The sequence below is a fragment of the Arvicola amphibius genome, chromosome 2 (assembly GCF_903992535.2).
Source record: "Arvicola amphibius chromosome 2, mArvAmp1.2, whole genome shotgun sequence".
NCBI classification, from domain to species: Eukaryota; Metazoa; Chordata; class Mammalia; order Rodentia; family Cricetidae; genus Arvicola; species Arvicola amphibius.
Genome location: NC_052048.2, coordinates 183924698 through 183943429, shown reverse-complemented (window position 1 = coordinate 183943429; position 18732 = coordinate 183924698). Strand labels below are relative to the sequence as shown.

The 18732-nt window shown below is 40.7% G+C and overlaps 1 protein-coding gene across 4 annotated transcripts in view; it reads left to right on the top strand.

Moving 5' to 3' along the window:
* Positions 1-18732, top strand: part of Dgki (diacylglycerol kinase iota) — a 454067-nt gene that overhangs the window by 285163 nt on the left and 150172 nt on the right. The window contains exon 21 of one of the 4 annotated variants that reach the window (XM_038320430.1): positions 3308-3370. The exons of the other annotated variants lie outside the window; for them this stretch is intronic. Within the exon in view, the coding sequence (XP_038176358.1) occupies positions 3308-3370 (63 nt within the window). The remainder of the gene's footprint in view (positions 1-3307; positions 3371-18732) is intronic. 4 annotated transcript variants of the gene reach the window in all.

The window sequence follows — 18732 nt, the reverse complement described above, 5'->3', positions numbered from 1 at the left end:
GACTGTATGCAATGGGAGTCAGAGCACGTTATCCATTTTAAAAAAAAATAACTAAAACTTGGAAAATAAGAGATATTTTATCATTATATATAAAATTATTATTCAACACTGTATTTTAAGGAACTCAATACTCCATAGTACTTTTCCAAAAAAAAAGGAATAAACCTGGTTATCATGTCATACCTTTCACTAAGCCTGGCTTTCTCTCTCCTAATCCTTTTTCATCTCGATAGTTAATTTCTACTTCATTATAAAGCAGTTCTTTCTCTCTGTCTTTTTTTAAGATCTAACTTCTTCCTCTGTATTTCCAAGTAGAGTTTCAAGTTTAAAGTCAACCTTGATGTTAGGACTTTTTCTTTAACCTTCTGTGCCTTTGAACGTCTCTTTGTCTTGTCCACCATTATATGACAGAAGAGATATTTAAAAACATGTTACTCCTTTATTTCTCTGCTTCCCTTTCTTCTTGCCTATTTTGTTTCTCTTTCCTTCCTTGCTTTCTTCTTTCTTCCTCTTTTTCTTTCTTACTTTCTTTTCTTTTATAAACCGAAACTGTTTCATTTGCTTAATTTGCTTGTATATATTTTTCTTACTAGAAGAGGCAGACAAGTGGTTTACAGTGTCATAATTTTTTTATCTCAAAGGCCAGTGTGTGTGTATGTGTATGCATATGTGTACATGTGCAAATGTGTGCATATATGCATGAGTGTGTGTGCTCCCAATGAAGGGATGGTAGCTACTTGGTTCATCTAAGGAACTGGGCTCATTTCAATCATTTTACCTGGGAACACTTGCTATTTTAATACTGTTGTTCCCTGAAGAACTGCTTCTTCTTCTATTGAATGCTGGTGTGTCTCACACATCAGCTCTTTCTTTAGGATGTTGAATCCTAGATCTGTGACTTCAGCCTTGACTCTTTTCCCAAACTGAAGACTATTCCTCAAACACTGTAATTGACAGTGTTTTCCTTAAGAGGTTTTGTGGCCACCTTAGATTACATAGGAAGAACCAGACTCTTAACTCTGTTGCCTGTGCATTTCCTCCTGCTCCCAATCCACATGCATCTGTTCTTCACCCATGTGCTCATTCATCATGCCTCTGGTCCCTGAAGCTGTCTCACTCACCTCCACTCTTCTACACTTAGCAGGTTAGCTAGCACTTCCCTTGAAACCCACCTTCAGCCTGTCACTCAAATCTTTAATGCACACCTTCTCTTCTTACACCAGGGAACTAGTAATATGCTCCTACTACTGATTCATTTTCTGGCTCACTCTGCTTCCCTTCTTCAGGAAGATGGTTTTTCCTCTCCACCAATTAGAATAGTCTTCCAAAAAGTGGAAAGCCCATGTTCTTTATCTTCAGAACGGTTTTTGGTCTTTGCCATCTTCATCCTGTTCTCCTTTGTCCTAGGGAGCTATCGCCTTTCTTCATAATCATCATTATTTTGTCCCTGGGTTTTCTTCTCACATTGGCCTCTTCTTCCTCTCATCTGCCAGTCCTGCTCACAGTGCAAAAACAACTTGTGCATCACTTCCACCAAGTACTATCCTCTAGCTAATTCTAGCAGGTGGCTGTACCTCTTGGTGATGCTCCCATCACATCATCTGTCAGTAGAGTGCATCCATCATCTGGGGCTTCTCTCTTTGCTCTGCTCTGTGGGGAGGCCCTAGGCTTTTCCTCTCCGGATGCCTGGTACCTGTCATCATCACCGAGACATGCACACATTGAAGCCATGATGAACACGTGAACTCCATTATACTTTGATTTCTGCTACGTTTCTATGAAACTACTAACAAGCTAACAGCTATCTAAAATCTCATGATTACAGAGGTAATATAGAATGTATTCTGATGATGTTTTGTTACAAGTGTAGGACAAATATTGAATCATTTAGATGTGGTTACATGAATAATTGGAAGGAGTCTCCATGAGAGACAGCTAAATAGTAGGCCTTCATGATACCACTCTGTCCATATTTATTATGAAAGGAAAAATATTTTCCAGAAAATAATGCCAAATAATGCCAACTTTATTAGTATATACAAAATAAAATGTGTTCACTAACTCCATACTGGCAAGGGAGCATTCTTTATTGTAGTATTTGAATCACACAGACTATGGAGTCCAGTAAATATTTTCCCCACAAATTGTAAGAGATTTTGTCCAGTTTTTTTTTAAACTAATACCCTGGCAATATGATAGTCAAATACATTTCAGTTATGTTCTGTATTATGAAGCGCCACTGAAGGAGGTCAGAAGCTTAAAATAACTGGTGCCTAAGGGCTCTTCATCTGTTACCCTTAACTTCACTAGTGACTGTGAAAGATGGTCGTTTTGCACAAAGGCAAGTAAGTGTTCTAGTTAGCTAATTTTGGATTGGGCAACCGGGTTCCATCATCCTTGGCTACTGAGGCATATTATTGGTTTTAAGAGAGATAATGTGGACAGAACACCGGCATAAACTCATGGGTGACCTTCTGGGAGAATGTATTACCCAGTGGACGGAGGATGGGGCGGGGGGGGGGGGGGCTGTTGCTCAGAACTTAGAGAAGTTTAAACAAGAGAGGGAAAGAGGATGATGATGCAGAAGTGAGAGAGAGTTTGGGGGTTCAGCTTGTTAAACTGTGTGATGCCTACTTTCTAACAGCGTTTGTGAGCTCTCCCATCACTAGAGAATGAAGAAAGGGGAAATGTTTATGGTTTCACTTCTGTACACAGAATATGGGTGAAATTAAGGCACCTGAGGGATGGAAATAGAGTTTTATTTTAAAAGATTGCTGGAGTTTTCAGAAAGTCTCTGCTGTTTAGCTGAAGGAAGCTCAAGGTAGTTGAGCCCCCATTTTCAAGATGGCTCTCTGATGGATCTCAAAGGCAAGGTCCAAGGATGGAACTGACTCGCCTCCTCAAGCAGGAGTCGGTGGTGCTGGTTTCCCACTCTGATGCAGAAGCCTGAGCCTTTGTCCTTGAGTTGTCCTGAATGTCCTGGAGCCAAGGTCCTGTGCCCAAAGCCCACCCTCCTGCCTTGGCCCTGTGCCCCAGCTCGTGGCTTGCCTGGAACTAGCTGCTTCCGTGTGTCCTGTTGGCTTCATTGCTGTCACCGGCTTCTCTGGATTATTTCCATGGCTGGCTTGGTTTCCCTTTTCTTTATTATTTCCTTATTTACTTTTTTTTTTTCACCGCTGTTGGTGATACGCTCATTTAATTTCTGTTTAAACTCTGTATGTCTCTCTTTTTCTCCCCGGCTTGTTCCTTGTTTGTCCACGCTGTCCTGCTGACTCTGTCTTCGCTGCTCATTCCCTGCTGCCTCTAGCATCCATCAGGTGCAAGCTGCGGACCTGCGGCGAGTGTCTGCTCCCCCCGGCTCCTTCACCATGTGAGTACAGTACCATTCTGTTTTGACACTCTTTCCCCAACTTCTCCTCCTCAGGGGTAGGTCGCCCGCGGCATCCTTTTCCTCCACAGGTCTGCTGCTCGGATGAGGGGCCCACCTGATCATAGATGCTTTCAGACCCCCCTTTTTATGGGAAACGGAGCGGCAGAGCTCTTTGTGCTTCTTATGTCCCCACCCCCTATGCATTTACCCTTTTATCTTTTTCTGAGATGCTTCAGGACCCATGGTTGTGTGGGTTGGTATAACAGTCGATGCTGAGCACCATTATTTTTCAGAGTTTGGTAAAACAGTTAGCACATCTCATTACAGATATATCTAAGGAAGTACGCGTGGCCCAAACATTGTGCGTGGAGCTTATTTCTGTGCCAAAGAACCACAGCTGTTATACAATAGTGACCCTGAGCTCTCAACTGAGTTAGCAGAAATTTACTGTTATGCATATTTGGAGGTTTATGCTCAATGTACTCCAGGGTATCTTCATTTTCTGGTGAAATTAAATAAACAAATGGAAATATTAGTTTTAGGATTTTACTTTAGCCTTTTTGGTACTAAACGCTGATTTGTCTTTCTTCCTTGCCCCATAGGATATTTGTCACCTGCTGTTTATTATGCTTCAAGTACTATGGTAGGCCTTCGCATCTGCTAAGTCATTTATCATCAAGAGGATACTATGTATGTGTAAAAACATGCTCTCCTCTGCGTACGTGTCCACGATCACACTAATAAGTCATAGACGGAGATTAAAACTCAGGCAGTCAAACTTCCAAACTCGTATTACCTTCTGCCTGTCTGGAGTCTGTGTATTTCTCAAGACCCAGTGGGATGCTCACCTTTTCAAAGAATTCGTCCTTTATTCTTGCTATCAGAGTCACTCATACCTCACTGGAGTTCACGGTTGACAAATCTGTTAGAGTTTTTAAAGTTTAATTTGGTTCTCATTACCTGATCTTTCAATGTGTGTATATCCCACACCAGACTTGGCCTACTTGAGGTGATTGGCAATATTGCCCTATGAATCTTTGTGTTCCAGACAAGTTCACAGAGCATTGGGAAGCCAAGCCATGGTTGGTTGGCGGGGTTAATGAGTAGGAACATTTGTGTGTAATAAGGAACTGTGTGAAGTCCGAAGCCCAGCAGTGCTGCAGAGTACTTACCAAAGCTTAGTTACTCGATCTTATCTCATCTTATAGATCCCCATTTATTAGAAATAGGTGTTAACTGGGGGAATTCTTACAGCTTCTCATTTCTTAGAACTGTATATTAACTGAGGAATATTTCTTTTTTCCCTGGCTGAGTTCCAGGCACTGTTTTATATTGCAGATTGAGTTAGAGATCAGCATAACCACTTAGTACTTGTATGTAGCACAAGCTACAATCAGACAATCAAAACCCCATAGGGTAATGGTATTTCATGTCCAATCTGCTGGTGTTTTCAGGGTAAAACTCTCCACTCTGTAGGCCCCTCAGTAAATATGTCTTGAAAAAAATTGGCTGCCAGTCTTCTGGTCATGCCTTTAGGGGCACCATCTTTAGATCAAAGAAATGAGAATGCCAACAACAAAAATGGATGTGAGTGTTTGGATTCCTATCCCCAGCAGGGTTGTTTTGACATTGTAGCCATGAATCTTAAGTGGGGTTGTTTATTTTGTACTCCAGGAGTGAGTTGCTACGGTGACATAAATGGTGTTTGTTTCCACGGGTAGAGCAAAAAGTAGGTGTGGCTATTTTAACACTGTAGCATTAATATGAAAATATTTCATGTCTGTATCTTGCTATTACGGCATATAGATATTTCAGCTTTGAATAACAGATGGGAATGTTTGTGCAACAAAACTTAGGACATTTTGGTGGAATATAGAAACCAGGTGGTAAAATCTGTCAAATAGAACAAGGACAGGGAGAGAATCCCAAGCACAGCCATTCATTTTGTGCCTTTACATCATGAAGCAGCGATGGCTTAGCCTCTTCTGCCCACGTTATTTGAGAAGCCCAGACATTCTCAGCTTGTTAACGGTGTTTCTTCTGTGACAATTCAGACCTGGCATCCTGACCTGAGATGGCTTGGTTTTCTGTTTCACCCGGAAACTGTTTCAAACAGATGCTCTTTGAATCTTTGGAGGGGCCTCTCTGCTACTCCTAAAGCTAACATTGCCTTTGGGAAACGGTCTGAAGTACCTTCAGGAAAGCATCCTTTTCTCTGGTTTTCTAGTGACTTTTTTTTTTAATGTGTAAGCAGATGAGACATCAATTGTCAGGAGTCATGACATAAAACTCAAATCCAAACACATACAAAATTTCAGCACTATGGAATACTAAGATTTATTTTTATTATTTAAAAATTGTATATGTGGAGGGACATGTGCTCATGAATGCAGGTACCTATGGAGTTCAGAAGTGGACAACAGGATCCCCTGAAGCTGGAGTTCCAGGTAGTTATAAGCAACCTTGATGTGGGTGCTAGGAATGAAACCCTTATCCTCTACAGAAGCAGTACATGTTCCTAACCATAGAGCCATCTCTCCAACCCCTAGAATTATGTAATATTTTGATCCTTTATGGCCACCCATGAATTGATGGGTTTTAAATAAAAGTATCTAATGCTCCATTCACTAAGTAAGATAATGCTAAGCTGAGAATATTTTTATGCACACCTTTTTTTTTTTTTGGTTTCTCGAGACAGGGTTTCTCTACAGTGTAGTTTAAATAATGAATAAGCTTTATGTGATGACGTGTGTTCAAAGGGAAGTAGTCACTGAAGGGCACGTGCCAGCTTCATTTCTTAAATTGTCAAGAATGGTGTTAAACCCTTCAGTCACTCACTCCAATTTTAGCATCTGATAAAAAGCATATGAAACCTCAAAATAAGGCTTTCTAGAATTCTCTCACTCATTGGTAGCAGCTTTTCAGTGGGTTCTAGTTCCTTCTTGCTCTTCTGGCATGAAAGTGAAATAACGTGATGCATTTATATTTGACTCATCATCTTCATCTTTCAACGCTATTTCCTTCAGACACCAGATACTCTGGGATATTAAAGGCATGGAGATCGAAAAGCTACGTTCTACCCTGGGGAAAATGAACCCACTGGCAACAGACCTAACTGAGTTGACTACAGGGCAGTTACAATTCAACACGGCAGCAAGGAGAGAGATTTGAATTGTATTTCTACATTGGCAGCTTTTTACTGAGTATTTGTCAGAGTTGATTTTTGTTTTATTAATATTTGAAATGAATATGCGGCAGCAGTTCCATGAGTTTTAAAGCAAGTGTGAATTCACTTAACTGTCATCATCACCAAGACACAGATTGGTGTATTGCTAATTTTCATCCAAAATACTGCCCTGTGAACCACCCCATCATCGCTTACTCTTATCGCCCAACATCTGATCACCATAGATTTGTGGCACTGAGAATCCCACAAATATGGAACCAAAGACTATATAACCCACTTCAGCTGAACATAACATCTTTGAGATTTATTCAAGTTGTCATACGGATCAGTCACTTGTTGGCTTTTATTTCTGAGCTGCATTCCACTCTGTGGCTGTTTCCATTCACCCACTGAAAGATACCTGGGTTCCTGCCAGTTCGAAATGATTGTTAAGATGGCTTAAACCTTTAAAGAGTAGATTTTGTATAAGCAAAAGTTTTCATTACTTCAGGTGAAATGTCTGGAAATGAGATGGTCAGAGCCACATGGCAAGTAGATCTGCTTTTCCTAAGAGAGCAAATGGAAAACTGCTTCCAGAGTGGTTTTGCCATTTTACCTTCCAGCTAGCGATGATGATCGTTCTCATCATGCCCTATTTCTTCTGGCGTTCTGCCGATGGCTGCGCCATCAGCTTTAACTATTAGTCTCTGCGGTGGGAGTATGGTTTTGTTTCATGATAGTTTTCGTCTGTTTCCCAAGTGGCTAATCATACTGAGCATCTTTCCACATTCTTATTTGTCATTTACTTATTCACTCTGCAAATGTTCAAGTCTTTTGGTTCTTGGTTGGTTGGTTTCTGAGTGGGTCTCATATATCCTAGACTGGCCTCCAACTCACTATATAACCTAGGATGACTTGAAACCCTGGATTCCTGCCTCTACATCTTGAGGGGTGCAATTACAGTTGAGTACCAACTGACAGGGAATATTTGATGCTGGGAACTGAACCCAGGGTTTTGTGTCTGTTAAGCAAGTATTCTCTTAACTTAGCAATGTCTGTAGCTCTTTGGTTACTTTTTAATTAACCATTTGCTTTCTGTCTGTTGAATTTACTTTGATGCTTACTCTGGATTCCAGACCTTTCAAATATTTTCTCTGTGTCTCCTCTTCTGTTTTTCAGTCTTACGACAATCCTCTTTACAGTAAAAAGTTTTAATGACGATTATGTGATCAGTTATTTTTCAAACAATAATTTTGTTTATTGTTTGAAGATTTCATGAATGTAATCATTGTATCCTGACCATGTCCACCACTCAGTCCCTCTCCTCCCCTTCTAGGCTCTCCTAACACACTTCCATCCCAAACTCCATGGGCTACTCTTTCTTTCCTTCCTCCCAGGGATTTTCTACAATACAGAATTTTGCTTGCTTATCCCACCCAGTCCTCTGGCTCTTACATTCTTTCCACCCCCTCTTCTGTGGTCTTTCCTGAGTCACGGACTAGGGGGAGTAATTAATACAGATGTCTCATTCACCATTTAGCTATGTTTTTAAACATCTGAATAATGATATTTGACTGGAATTGTACTGAATCTGTAGGCCAATATAAGAACTATTGGGGTTTTGTTTATTTTGTTTGTTTGCTTTGCTGTGGCTCTGTAATCCTGGAATGGTGTTTTTGTTCATCATTATAGTAGTTGTCAACACACAGATTTGTGTATGTTTTATCGGATTTGTACCTAGTTGTTTCATTTTTCTGTGTCTCTTTTTTAATGATAATTTTGGAAATTTAAATTTTGTGCTAATTTTCAATTTCTCAGTGATAGTCTATAGAAAAATGTGGACTCTTATGCACTGACCTTATATTAATTATATCCTGTGGCCAGGCTTAAGAACTATTTTTAGTTTGAATTTGTCAGCATCCTCCACTTTATCAATTGGAATAGCTTGGCTTATTTTATTCCAATTTGTATACTTATGTTTCTTTTGCACTGTTGTATCAGGTAGGGGGTATAATATGATGTTAAATAGGAATGGGCACCCTTGTTTTGCTCTTGATTTAGGAAATCATTCTTGTTTCACTGTTAGGTTAATTTTAATTTATTTTATGTGTGGGTGTTTGCTTGCTTGAATATCTCTTCACCACATGAATGCCTGGTGTCACCTGAGTCCAGAAAGGGATAATCAATCCCCTGAAGCTGGAATTACAGATGGTTGTGAGCTTCAGTGTAGATTCTAGGACTCCATGCCAGGTCCCCAGGGAAGCAGCCAGCACTTTGAACTGCTGAACCATTTCCCCAGCTGTAAATTTCTTTTGTTGAAGCGTTTTCTAGCAAGGTATTTGCAAAAGATTCCATCATTTATTTGTTAGAATTTGCCCGTGAGTGAGATCATTTGGCAATCAGAATTTTTCTTTCAATCTTTAAATTGTAGATTGAAGGAGCTGGACACACACACACACACACACACACACACACACAGAGAGAGAGAGAGAGAGAGAGAGAGAGAGAGAGAGAGAGAGAGAGAGAGAGAGAGAGAGAGAGAGACAGAGACAGAGAGACAGAGACAGACAGAGACAAACAGACAGACAGAGGGGGTGGGTGGGAGTTCAACAGGTCACAGGTCCAGGGGACCTGGCAGTCTCTTCTGGCCTCCCTGAGCAATAAACCTTTAAGCAGTAGATACAATTATCTTAGAAGCTCTAGGACTATTCAGGTTGTTTATCTTTCCTGGGTGAAGTTTTCATAGTCGTTTGATTACTCAAAGGCTTTGTCCATTTCCTGTATGTTGGCAATTAATATGTATGGAATTGTTAAAAGAATTTCCTTATCTCTTATTTCTGTGGAGTCTGTAGAGAGAGTTCTCTTTCGTTTGTGGTATTTGTCATCCAATGTATCAGGCAGTCTTGGCAGAGCTCAACTTTATCCCTACCCTCTAAATTGTCTGTTGGTTACTCTGCTTTTTGTGGATGTTTTCCTATTTGAAATTTGGTTGAGTTTTGCCCACTTTAATTCCTCCCTTCTATTCATATTGAGTTAATTTTGTTTAACCTTGTTCTGGCACCTTAAAGAACCTGAGTTTCCTTCTTTGTTTTGTTTTTGTTTTTTTTCCTTAGTAAGCAGGTGACTTGATGAAGTTCAAGATACAAGTTCTGGTTTCCCACAGGATTCCAAAATGCTTTTTGGTGTTCTCCCATTGGTCGGCATGTTCATATCATGTCACCTGTATAGGACCCAGGTCCAACTTCTAGCTAGAAGCTCTTCAAGTCGATGGCCCGATACTTAGGATGGCATTCGCATAAATGCAGCCTGGCGCAAGACCCTTGAGTGACATGCACAGAAACCTTTATGAAGCCACTTTCTGAGCTCCTTCCTCTGGGCAGTCATTCCTCTCTTAGTCCTTCAACCAGAAAATTAAAGCTTCAACTACTTCCCTAAGATATGTGTTTCCTGCAACGGTGTTTGTGCTTAGTACTGTGACATAAAGAGAAAGAGAAGCCATTAGGGTTGGTGGCATCCTGTGGGTGTCACTGTTGCTGAAATCAGAAAGGAAATCCTATTCTTGTCATTAGTATTCTTAGCAACCTCAAGGCCTTTGTCATGGTGGCTACCTGTGCAGCGAAAGGACCCAACTCCTAAGTGTGAATAAATGAAGGGGGAAAAATGAAAGATTTTCCTCAGTGATTTGGCACTGTAAGGTGTCCCTTGCTTGAACTCAAGGCAGACCAGGCTTTCTCCCAGCACCTTCCCTGCCTGTACCTGATATCCACTCTCAGGTTGGATGCTGCTGGAGTCCAGCTGAGTCTGCAAGAGGGAGACAGTGATGGAGCTCACTGGCAGGGGGAAGAGAGTTTGCATTCTGCCTCCTTCCCCACTCTGTTGCTAGTTCTCACTTTCCAAAATTCCCTTAGGGCTGCTTTATTGCTTAATTAGTGAGAGAGAGAAAGCACTGTTTAGAGCCCTCCATCCATAAGATCACCTGGGCCACCATTCCAAGTCTCCAGGCACAGGTCCATTGCCCCATGTCTTTCCTTATTGCCCCGTTCAGCTACTCAGCGCATGCCACAGCTCATGGCAGCAAAGCATCTCTGCTGATGCCAGGGCATCCTGACTACCATGGACATACGTTATGTGTAATACACTGTCCTACACCAAAGTTACGACCTAGAAGCAAACAGGATTTGCCTGACGCTAACTTGCTTATTGCCTTAGGGAATGTAGGGTTAGACATAGATCCAGAGGGACAGGGACAGGGTAACTTGTCACATCTGACCACAGGCTGAATATGACTCAGCTTTGCAAAATTGAGTTTGATAAATGAAGGCTCCTTGGTAAAGGGTAAAAGTAAATTGATTTTCATCGCAAAAGTCAAGAGTTTGACAGAGAGAAGGGGAAATGTTGTCATGATGCCATTTTTTTAAAGGTTCTGTTTTGGGTTAGACTGAAGAGTCCCATAGCTGAAAAGCTGCAGATGCAGAACTGAGAACTTGGAGTCTCCATGCCTGAAGCAGACAGACCACCCATCTGCAGTTACATGTCTGTGTGCCTCTGGTGGGGGAGATACACCAGTCTCTGCAACTCATTAGAAAATAGCGTAATTGTCTTCTTCAGCTAGTCACATCAAAGCTTTCATGGCATTTCCTTAACCTTGTGTGGTATATCATACCACATCTGTTTGTCTCGTTTATACAATCCTGGTCCTTTAATTAGAAAATAAGACTTGGAATTGGAAGATATATGTTCTGCAGAACACTTTTTCTTTTTCTTCTTTTGCTAAACTCTCTAGCTTCACCAAGGACAGTATCAGGAATACTGCTGAATGATATCTACATGCAGGTCTCTGTGAGACTCGCCTTTAGTGTAGAAGGATGGGCCCTCCCTCAGGCATGGTTTGATTCCACAGATCAACCTCTTGATAGAAAATGCACAAACTTTAATGATAACCTCAGGGTGAATGGCACTCACTTCTAGAAGGGTCTGAGATAGAAAAATGTCCAGATTCAGGTTGGTGGATTTTAAAATTTTGTATCATATTTTCTAGCTCCCAAAAACCAGTTGTGAGGGTACTAAAAGATCTAGGCACCCCAACTGTGGTCAGGCTGTTTGTTCATAATTGTTACTTTTATCATGCCTTTGTGCATTTACCTCTGAATAGTAGTAATATAGATGCTTTGCCTATAATTTTAGTGCTCCTACATGACTCCTACAGAGGTGAAAGGAGCCAACTAATTCCTGTTTTAGAAGATCAGGTGAGAAATTGCTCTGTTTATAGACTTAAAGAAAAAGTTTATAGACTTTAAAGAAACTTGATCGCAGGGTCAGTGAGACAGGGGTAGCTTCTCACTCTCTGGAAAGCAAAGTTATTCACCCTCTATTTCTTTGACCCGAGAATCTGGCAAGCTTTGCCCATTCCCAGGTTTCCTTTCCGGTCTCTCCCCAGATGCTCACATTTTCTGTTACCTGGTTAGTCACTTCGCTCCACTGTCTACAGCTTTTCTTTTATTTCTTTTCTTTTCCTCTGCCACTCTTCCCTGCTAGTTCATGTGACAGACATGCTAAATGGGAAATCTTGAGGGAAAAGCAAGTAAGGAGAACTCTGGCTTTCTCTCAGGCTGCTTCCAAACCAATGTCCAGGCTGCGACTCAAATACCCGTCTTCTTGGGTCTTTATGGCATGAAAGTTTTTTTTTTTCTTTTTTCTTTTTTTTGGTTTTTCGAGACAGGGTTTCTCTGCAGCTTTTTTAGAGCCTGTCCTGGAACTAGCTCTTGTAGACCAGGCTGGCCTCGAACTCACAGAGATCCGCCTGCCTCTGCCTCCCGAGTGCTGGGATTAAAGGCGTGCGCCACCACCGCCCGGCTATGTCATGCAAGTTTTGCGGGGACCTCCTTCCCTCTGTCCCAGCTTCATTCCACCCAGGGAGGGGTCGTGACAGAAGGGCAGGGGAAGCAAGAGCAGAGCACAGGTCTCTGGCTGGCTGAAGTATCTCCTCATCTACCACAGCAACAAGCTTCTGATTTAAGCATCTGGATATGGCTGCTTTTGTTCATATGACATAGATCATAGGTTCATTATCCTTTTGCATTTTGTTTTTAAGACAATTTAAAAAATGTATTTGATTTTTGAGATTCCCATCAACCCTGAAGTTCTGTTATGGTAAATCTAAGGCGTGATGTTGTGGGAGGTTGCTTGTTAATTCTGTGTGAAATAATCACACAGAAACTATATTATTTGCAATACTGTTTGGCCAATAGCTTTAGCATATTTCTGGCTAACTCTTACATCTTAATTTAACCCATCTCCATTAATCTGTGTATTGCCACAAGGTCATGGCCTACCAGCAAAGTTTCAGCATGTCTGTCTCAGCCGCAGCTCCATGACTTCTCCTGACTCCTCCTTCTTTCTCCCAGCATTCAGTTTAGTTTTTCCCACCCACTTCTGTTCCCTGCACAGGCCCAAAATGGTTTCTTTATTAACCAGTGGTATTTACATCATACAGAGGGGAATCCCACATCAGTGTGACTCCAAATTTCATTAGAAATCTGCCCCAAAAGGAGACATCAAGAAGATCGGTCATGGGACTGCAGGGTCATTTTTGTTTCTGGGTACTGAGCAGGAGGTTAGGTTCTACAGTGCATTGAAAAACTTAGTTAAAGCCTTATTGGGCTGTTTCCAAGAACCCACGTGGGTTTTATAGTTGGCCAGAGAAGTGACATGTACTTACATGGCATTAAACATTGTATTGTGACCAGCTTAGCACCTTGGTGACTACATCACGTTGCTAATTACTGTCATGCCTTTTTCTTAGATGAGAATATGGAAAAGAAATGGTAAGAAGCTGAGTCCTAAGGAAGGCTGTTTCTTAATTTTCTGAGAAATCACCACACTGACATCCAAAGGGGTTGTACCAGCTTGCACTCCTACCAGCAATGCAAGAGTGTTCCCTTTACCCCACATCCTCTCCAGCATAAGTTGTCATCAGTGTTTCTGATGTTGGGCATTCTTACATGTATAAGATGGAATCTCAGACTTGTTTTTATTTGCATTTCTATGATGACTAAGGATGTTGTACATTTCCTTAAGTGTCTTTCAACCATTTTAAATTCATCATTGAGAGTTCTCTGTTTAGATCTGTACCCCCCTTTATTTTTACTGCATTATTTGTTTTTTGGATGACCAATTTCTTGAGTTCTTTGTATATTTTGGAGATCAGACCCTCTGTCTGATGTGGGGTTAGTGAAAATATTTTCCCATTCTGTAGGCTGCCGTTTTGTCTTGTTGACTATGCCCTTTGCTTTATAGAAGCTTCTCAGTTTTAGGAAGTCCCATTTATTAATTGTTTCTCTCAGTGTCTGTGCTACTGGGATTATATTTAGGAAGTGGTCTCCTGTGCCAATGTGCTCAAATGTACTTCTCACTTTCTCTTCTATAAGGTTCAGTATGGTTGGGTTTTTGTTGAGGTCTTTGATCCCTTTGGACTTGAATTTTGTGTATGCTGATAAATATGGGCCTGTTTTTATTCTTCTGCATGTTGATATCCAGTTATGCCAGCACCATTTGTTGAATATGCTTTCTTTTTTTTCCATTTTATATTTTTTGCTTCTTTGTCAAAAATCAAGTGTTCATGGATGTGTGGTGGGACTGCAAACTGGTACAGCCTGTTTGGATATCAGTATGATGATTTCTCAGAAGACTAGGAAACAACCTTCTTTAAGACCCAGCAATAGCACTTTTGGTTATATATCCAAAGGATGCTCAATCATACCACGAGGACATGTGCTCAACTATGTTCATAGCAGCATTGTTTGTCATAGCCAGAACCTGGAAACAACTGAAATGCATCTTGACCAAAGAAAGGATAAGGAAAATGGGATACATTTACACAATGGAATACTACACAACAGAAAAAAAATAATGACATCTTGAGATTTGGAGGCAAATGGATGGATCTAGAAAACATCATATTGAGTGAAGTAACTCAGACCCAGAAAGACAAACATCTTATGTCCTCACTCATAAGTGGCTTTTAGACATAAAGCAAAGAAAACCAGCTTACAATTCATAATCCCAGAGAACCTAGACAATAATGAGAATCCTAAGAGAGACATACATGGATCTAATATACTTGGAAAGTAGAAAAAGACACAATCTCCTGAGTAAATTGGGAACATGGGGACCATGGGAGAGCACAGAAGGGGAGGGGGGAGGAAGGGAGGGGAGCAGAGAAAAATGCATAGCTCAATAAAATCAACAAAAAAAAGTTAAAAAAGAAATGATAGGAAGCTTGCTTTCTAACACACTTAAGTCTTTAAACTTATGGTTAAAATACAGGCCTGTCTGATTTGAGGATAGTGCTTATGTCATTGAACTCTATCATCAATACCATATCTGGTCATTTCCAAAGTGTATATGTGTATGAGTTGCATATTTTAATCAAATTGTACCAAATAAGCTTTTAAAAGAAAAAAAAGCAGACGTGGGTTACTAAGGATTTGCTTTGCTTTTACTCATTTTAGATGTTTGGCTCTTTGAAGTTGAGGATTCAAGTGTTGTTATAAGAAAAGTTTAGAAAGATAGCCAGTTAAGCACTGCTGAAGAATTTGGAGACTCTTAGAAGGGCAAGTGACTGTGCTCAGTCAGCATAGGCTTAGCAGGGAGGGTCATGCTTCCTCCTACAGTGAGGGTCAGCATCAGACTCACCGGGAAGGACCATGCACAGAGGGTCAGCATCAGGCTCAATGAGAAGGGCCATGCACACTTCCTCCTGCAATAAGGGTTGGCTTCTATGCTGTCCTATTGCAGAGGTCAGTACAGGACTCAGGATCCAGTACACTTATGTAAAGGCTCAATGCATTAAGGATTCCCTAGATGTTGAAAATTAAATCACGTTGCTTTTAAAATTTATATTTATAGGTGAATTATTCATATCTATGCAGGTGGATGAACAATCTTTAGACTCAGCACTTTGTATATAGTAGAAGTTCATTTCAAGAGTAAGGTGAATATTTGAGGCTCGTTTTTCCCTGGGCATAGGGGACTGTTGTCAAAGTCAGCTTTAGGGTAAGAGAGAGTCCTTGGAAGTGTTTCTGAATCATGCATGCTCTTAGGTATATTTTTTAAGTAACAGAAAAGGTGTGAGAATAATTTATATATATATATTTATATATATATAGTGAAATTTTTTGCATTATCTGTTTATTTTGAGGGTTATTGTGCATATGTCTAATCATACGTGTTTGGCAATCAAAGGGCATTATGGGAAATTACTTTCCCCTTTCACGATGTGAGGCCATGGACTGAGCCCACGTGGTCAGGTTTGTTAGCAAGTGCCCTTCTCTCTCACTGAACCATCTTGCTGGCCCCTAACAAAAAATAGTTTTTAAAATATAAAATAATTGAGAAACGGGAGGTGTATCTCAGTGAGTTTTAGCTAGCATGTGCAAGAGCTCGCTTGAATCCCCTGTACTGTAAAGAAAGGAAAACAAACATATAATACTCTGGCCTTAAAAACAATGAAAGTTCAGAGAACATGAACTCATGGTTTCAGCTTTTCTGCATAGCATATCTTTTGTCGGGAGAAGTGGAAATTGGGGCCTGAAGAGCCACAACAGGGATGTGTGGAGTTAGCAGGGATTTGGGGCCTTCTTGAAACTTGGGATAGTAAATTTTTGTGTGTGTGTGTTTATGTGTATATATATATATATATATATATATATATATATATATATATATATATATATATGTATCTGTGTGTATGTGTGTGTATAATACATGTGTAAATATATAATTAGCATATATATGTATAACTAGCTCTTGGATTGAGCCAAATGAGTAGGCCCTCACTGCATTCGGGTTGACACTGTATGACTTTTCTTGGATTTCCTTAACAAAGGACTGCTCACCACCGGCTGAGCAGCTGAAGCCACAGAATTGTGTTTTCTCAGGGTTTGGGAGGCTGGCCCACTGAGTCAGGGTGAGGCTCCCTGTCTCCCAGACTTAGAGATGCCTGTCTTCTCCACATGACTTCATGGGGTCTTCTGCGCATGTCTACCAGATTCCTTCTTTTTATAAAGAAAATGCTCTGATGTGCTTGATTCTGCCACCATGATCTTATTTTAACTTCATTTCCCCTTAAAAATACCCATTCTCTGCATATTCCAAGTCGTATTCTGAGACACTTGGGATGGTTTTATGCCTCAGTAGGGGTGGGGCATGACTTGGCTTATAGAAGCATTATGCTAAATACATCAGACTTGGATTTTAGTTATTTTCCTTTGGGTGTCTCTGGTAGGTTGAGGACTGACCTGCACTCATCACTTAATTCTTGAAAATAATTTTTATTAAAAGGTATAAAAGGGGATGAAAGAAAATTCCTATTTATGTCAGTATATTTTCAGAGTTCATTACATGGGTTCAGAGGGAGGTTGCTGGCCTGTCTCCAGATTCATTTTCTATAACATAGAGCGACTGAGTAAGAGATTCTTTGAATTCAGTTCAGATACGACCTCCTAAGGCCCTGTTGTAATGAAACAACCATGAAATGGCTTCCTGACTGTAAACGGAAAGGGAAGGGCTTTTCTGATAAGCTCCGTGAACAGCAGATTTATTTACGATGGATTCTCCACCCAGGAAAGAAATTTGTAGATGTTATAACCATGTCTACTGCATTAGAGAACAAAAGAGCCACCCTCCCCCCTTTGCTCTAGCACTGTAGTAGTAGCTGATGTCTTCTGACAAAGACAACGACAGAAACATATCAATAGCAGCTTCTTCCTAGCCGCTCAAGAGCCTGTTTTTGTTGGGTTACATTACTGACGTGGTGATGAACCACCAGCCACATTTCACTTGTCAGAGAGTTGGAGTTTAATTACGCTAATTCAATTGAGGCTTTTCTGGTCTGTCATAACACCCTGCAACACTTGAATGAAATGAAAAGAGTGTATATTTCAAAAGACATAAAAAGAAAAAAAAATACTGGTTGGTGCATCTGCAATGAGCATTCAAGATTTTGCCAAGCGATCGTGAACCTGAAGCTGAGAAATAAGTCAAAACGAAGGAGAGAAAACATTGGTTCCCTCCTCGTAAAATAAAGTAAATGTCTAGAAGTTTCTCTGGTAGCTGGATTATTTTTAAATTTTATGAATCTGTTTATGAAATACTGTGTGGGTCAGTGAGATGGGCCCGTGGCTCCAGGCACTCCCTGATGTGCCTGCCTGACATCCTGAGTTCACTCCCTGGAGCCCACATGAGGCACAAAATTGTGTTCTCTAACTTCTACACTCGTGCTGTGCCATACGTGCTGAAACATACATGCACACAAACCTAATACTATGCAAGTGAATAAGTAAATTCTAAGCGTACATAAAATATTTATGTGTGCTGTTAAGCCATTTAAGAAAAATGTTTCTTATGCAATATTTAAATTAATTTTGTTGATTTTTGTCGGTTACTTTTCTCGTTCCTTTAACCAAATGCCTGACAGGAAGCAGCTTAACAAAGACAAGGTTTACTCTGGTTCAGAGTTGAGGGCACAGTCAATCATGATGAGGAAGGCATGGTGTCTAGAACACCTGTCAAGGTGTGGTTGGGGGAGTGTTAGGCTGTTTGCTCACATCTGGGCAGACTGAAAACAAAACGAAGAATTCCAGTAGTCATCTGGCTTTCTTCTTTTCCACTTTTTATTGAGATTTGACCCTGGCTCATGAGCGGTTGCCACCCACGTCAGGGTAGCTCTTGCTTTCTCAGTCCTGTCTGGAATCACCTTCACAAGACACATCCGGCAGCTGTCTGTCTCTTCGGTGATTCTGAAGCCAGTCAAATGGACAGCATTTTGAATTGAATTGAGTTGAAGACAAATAGTCATCACATCTGGCCAATACTGTTTCTTGTTTCCTAGGATAAAGCATGGACTATTCTCCCCATCAAGTCTCTTTCCCAGGAAAGCAAGTCCAACGCCTGATGTTCTGTGTTCCATTTCAATAGGAACATGCACCGTAGTGCACACATTCCAAACTTTCCTGACCCAACGGGCTGAAAGGATAGCTGTACGAGTCACTCTTTTATTATCAGAGCAAAATTTCAGGACAGGGTGGCTGTATAAAGGAAAGATTTTTGGCTTTTTATTTTTAGCTCACAGCTTTGGAGGCTGACAGTGGAGACAGCATGGCATGGGTGTCAGGGGCTTGTCTGGACTGCATTTCTT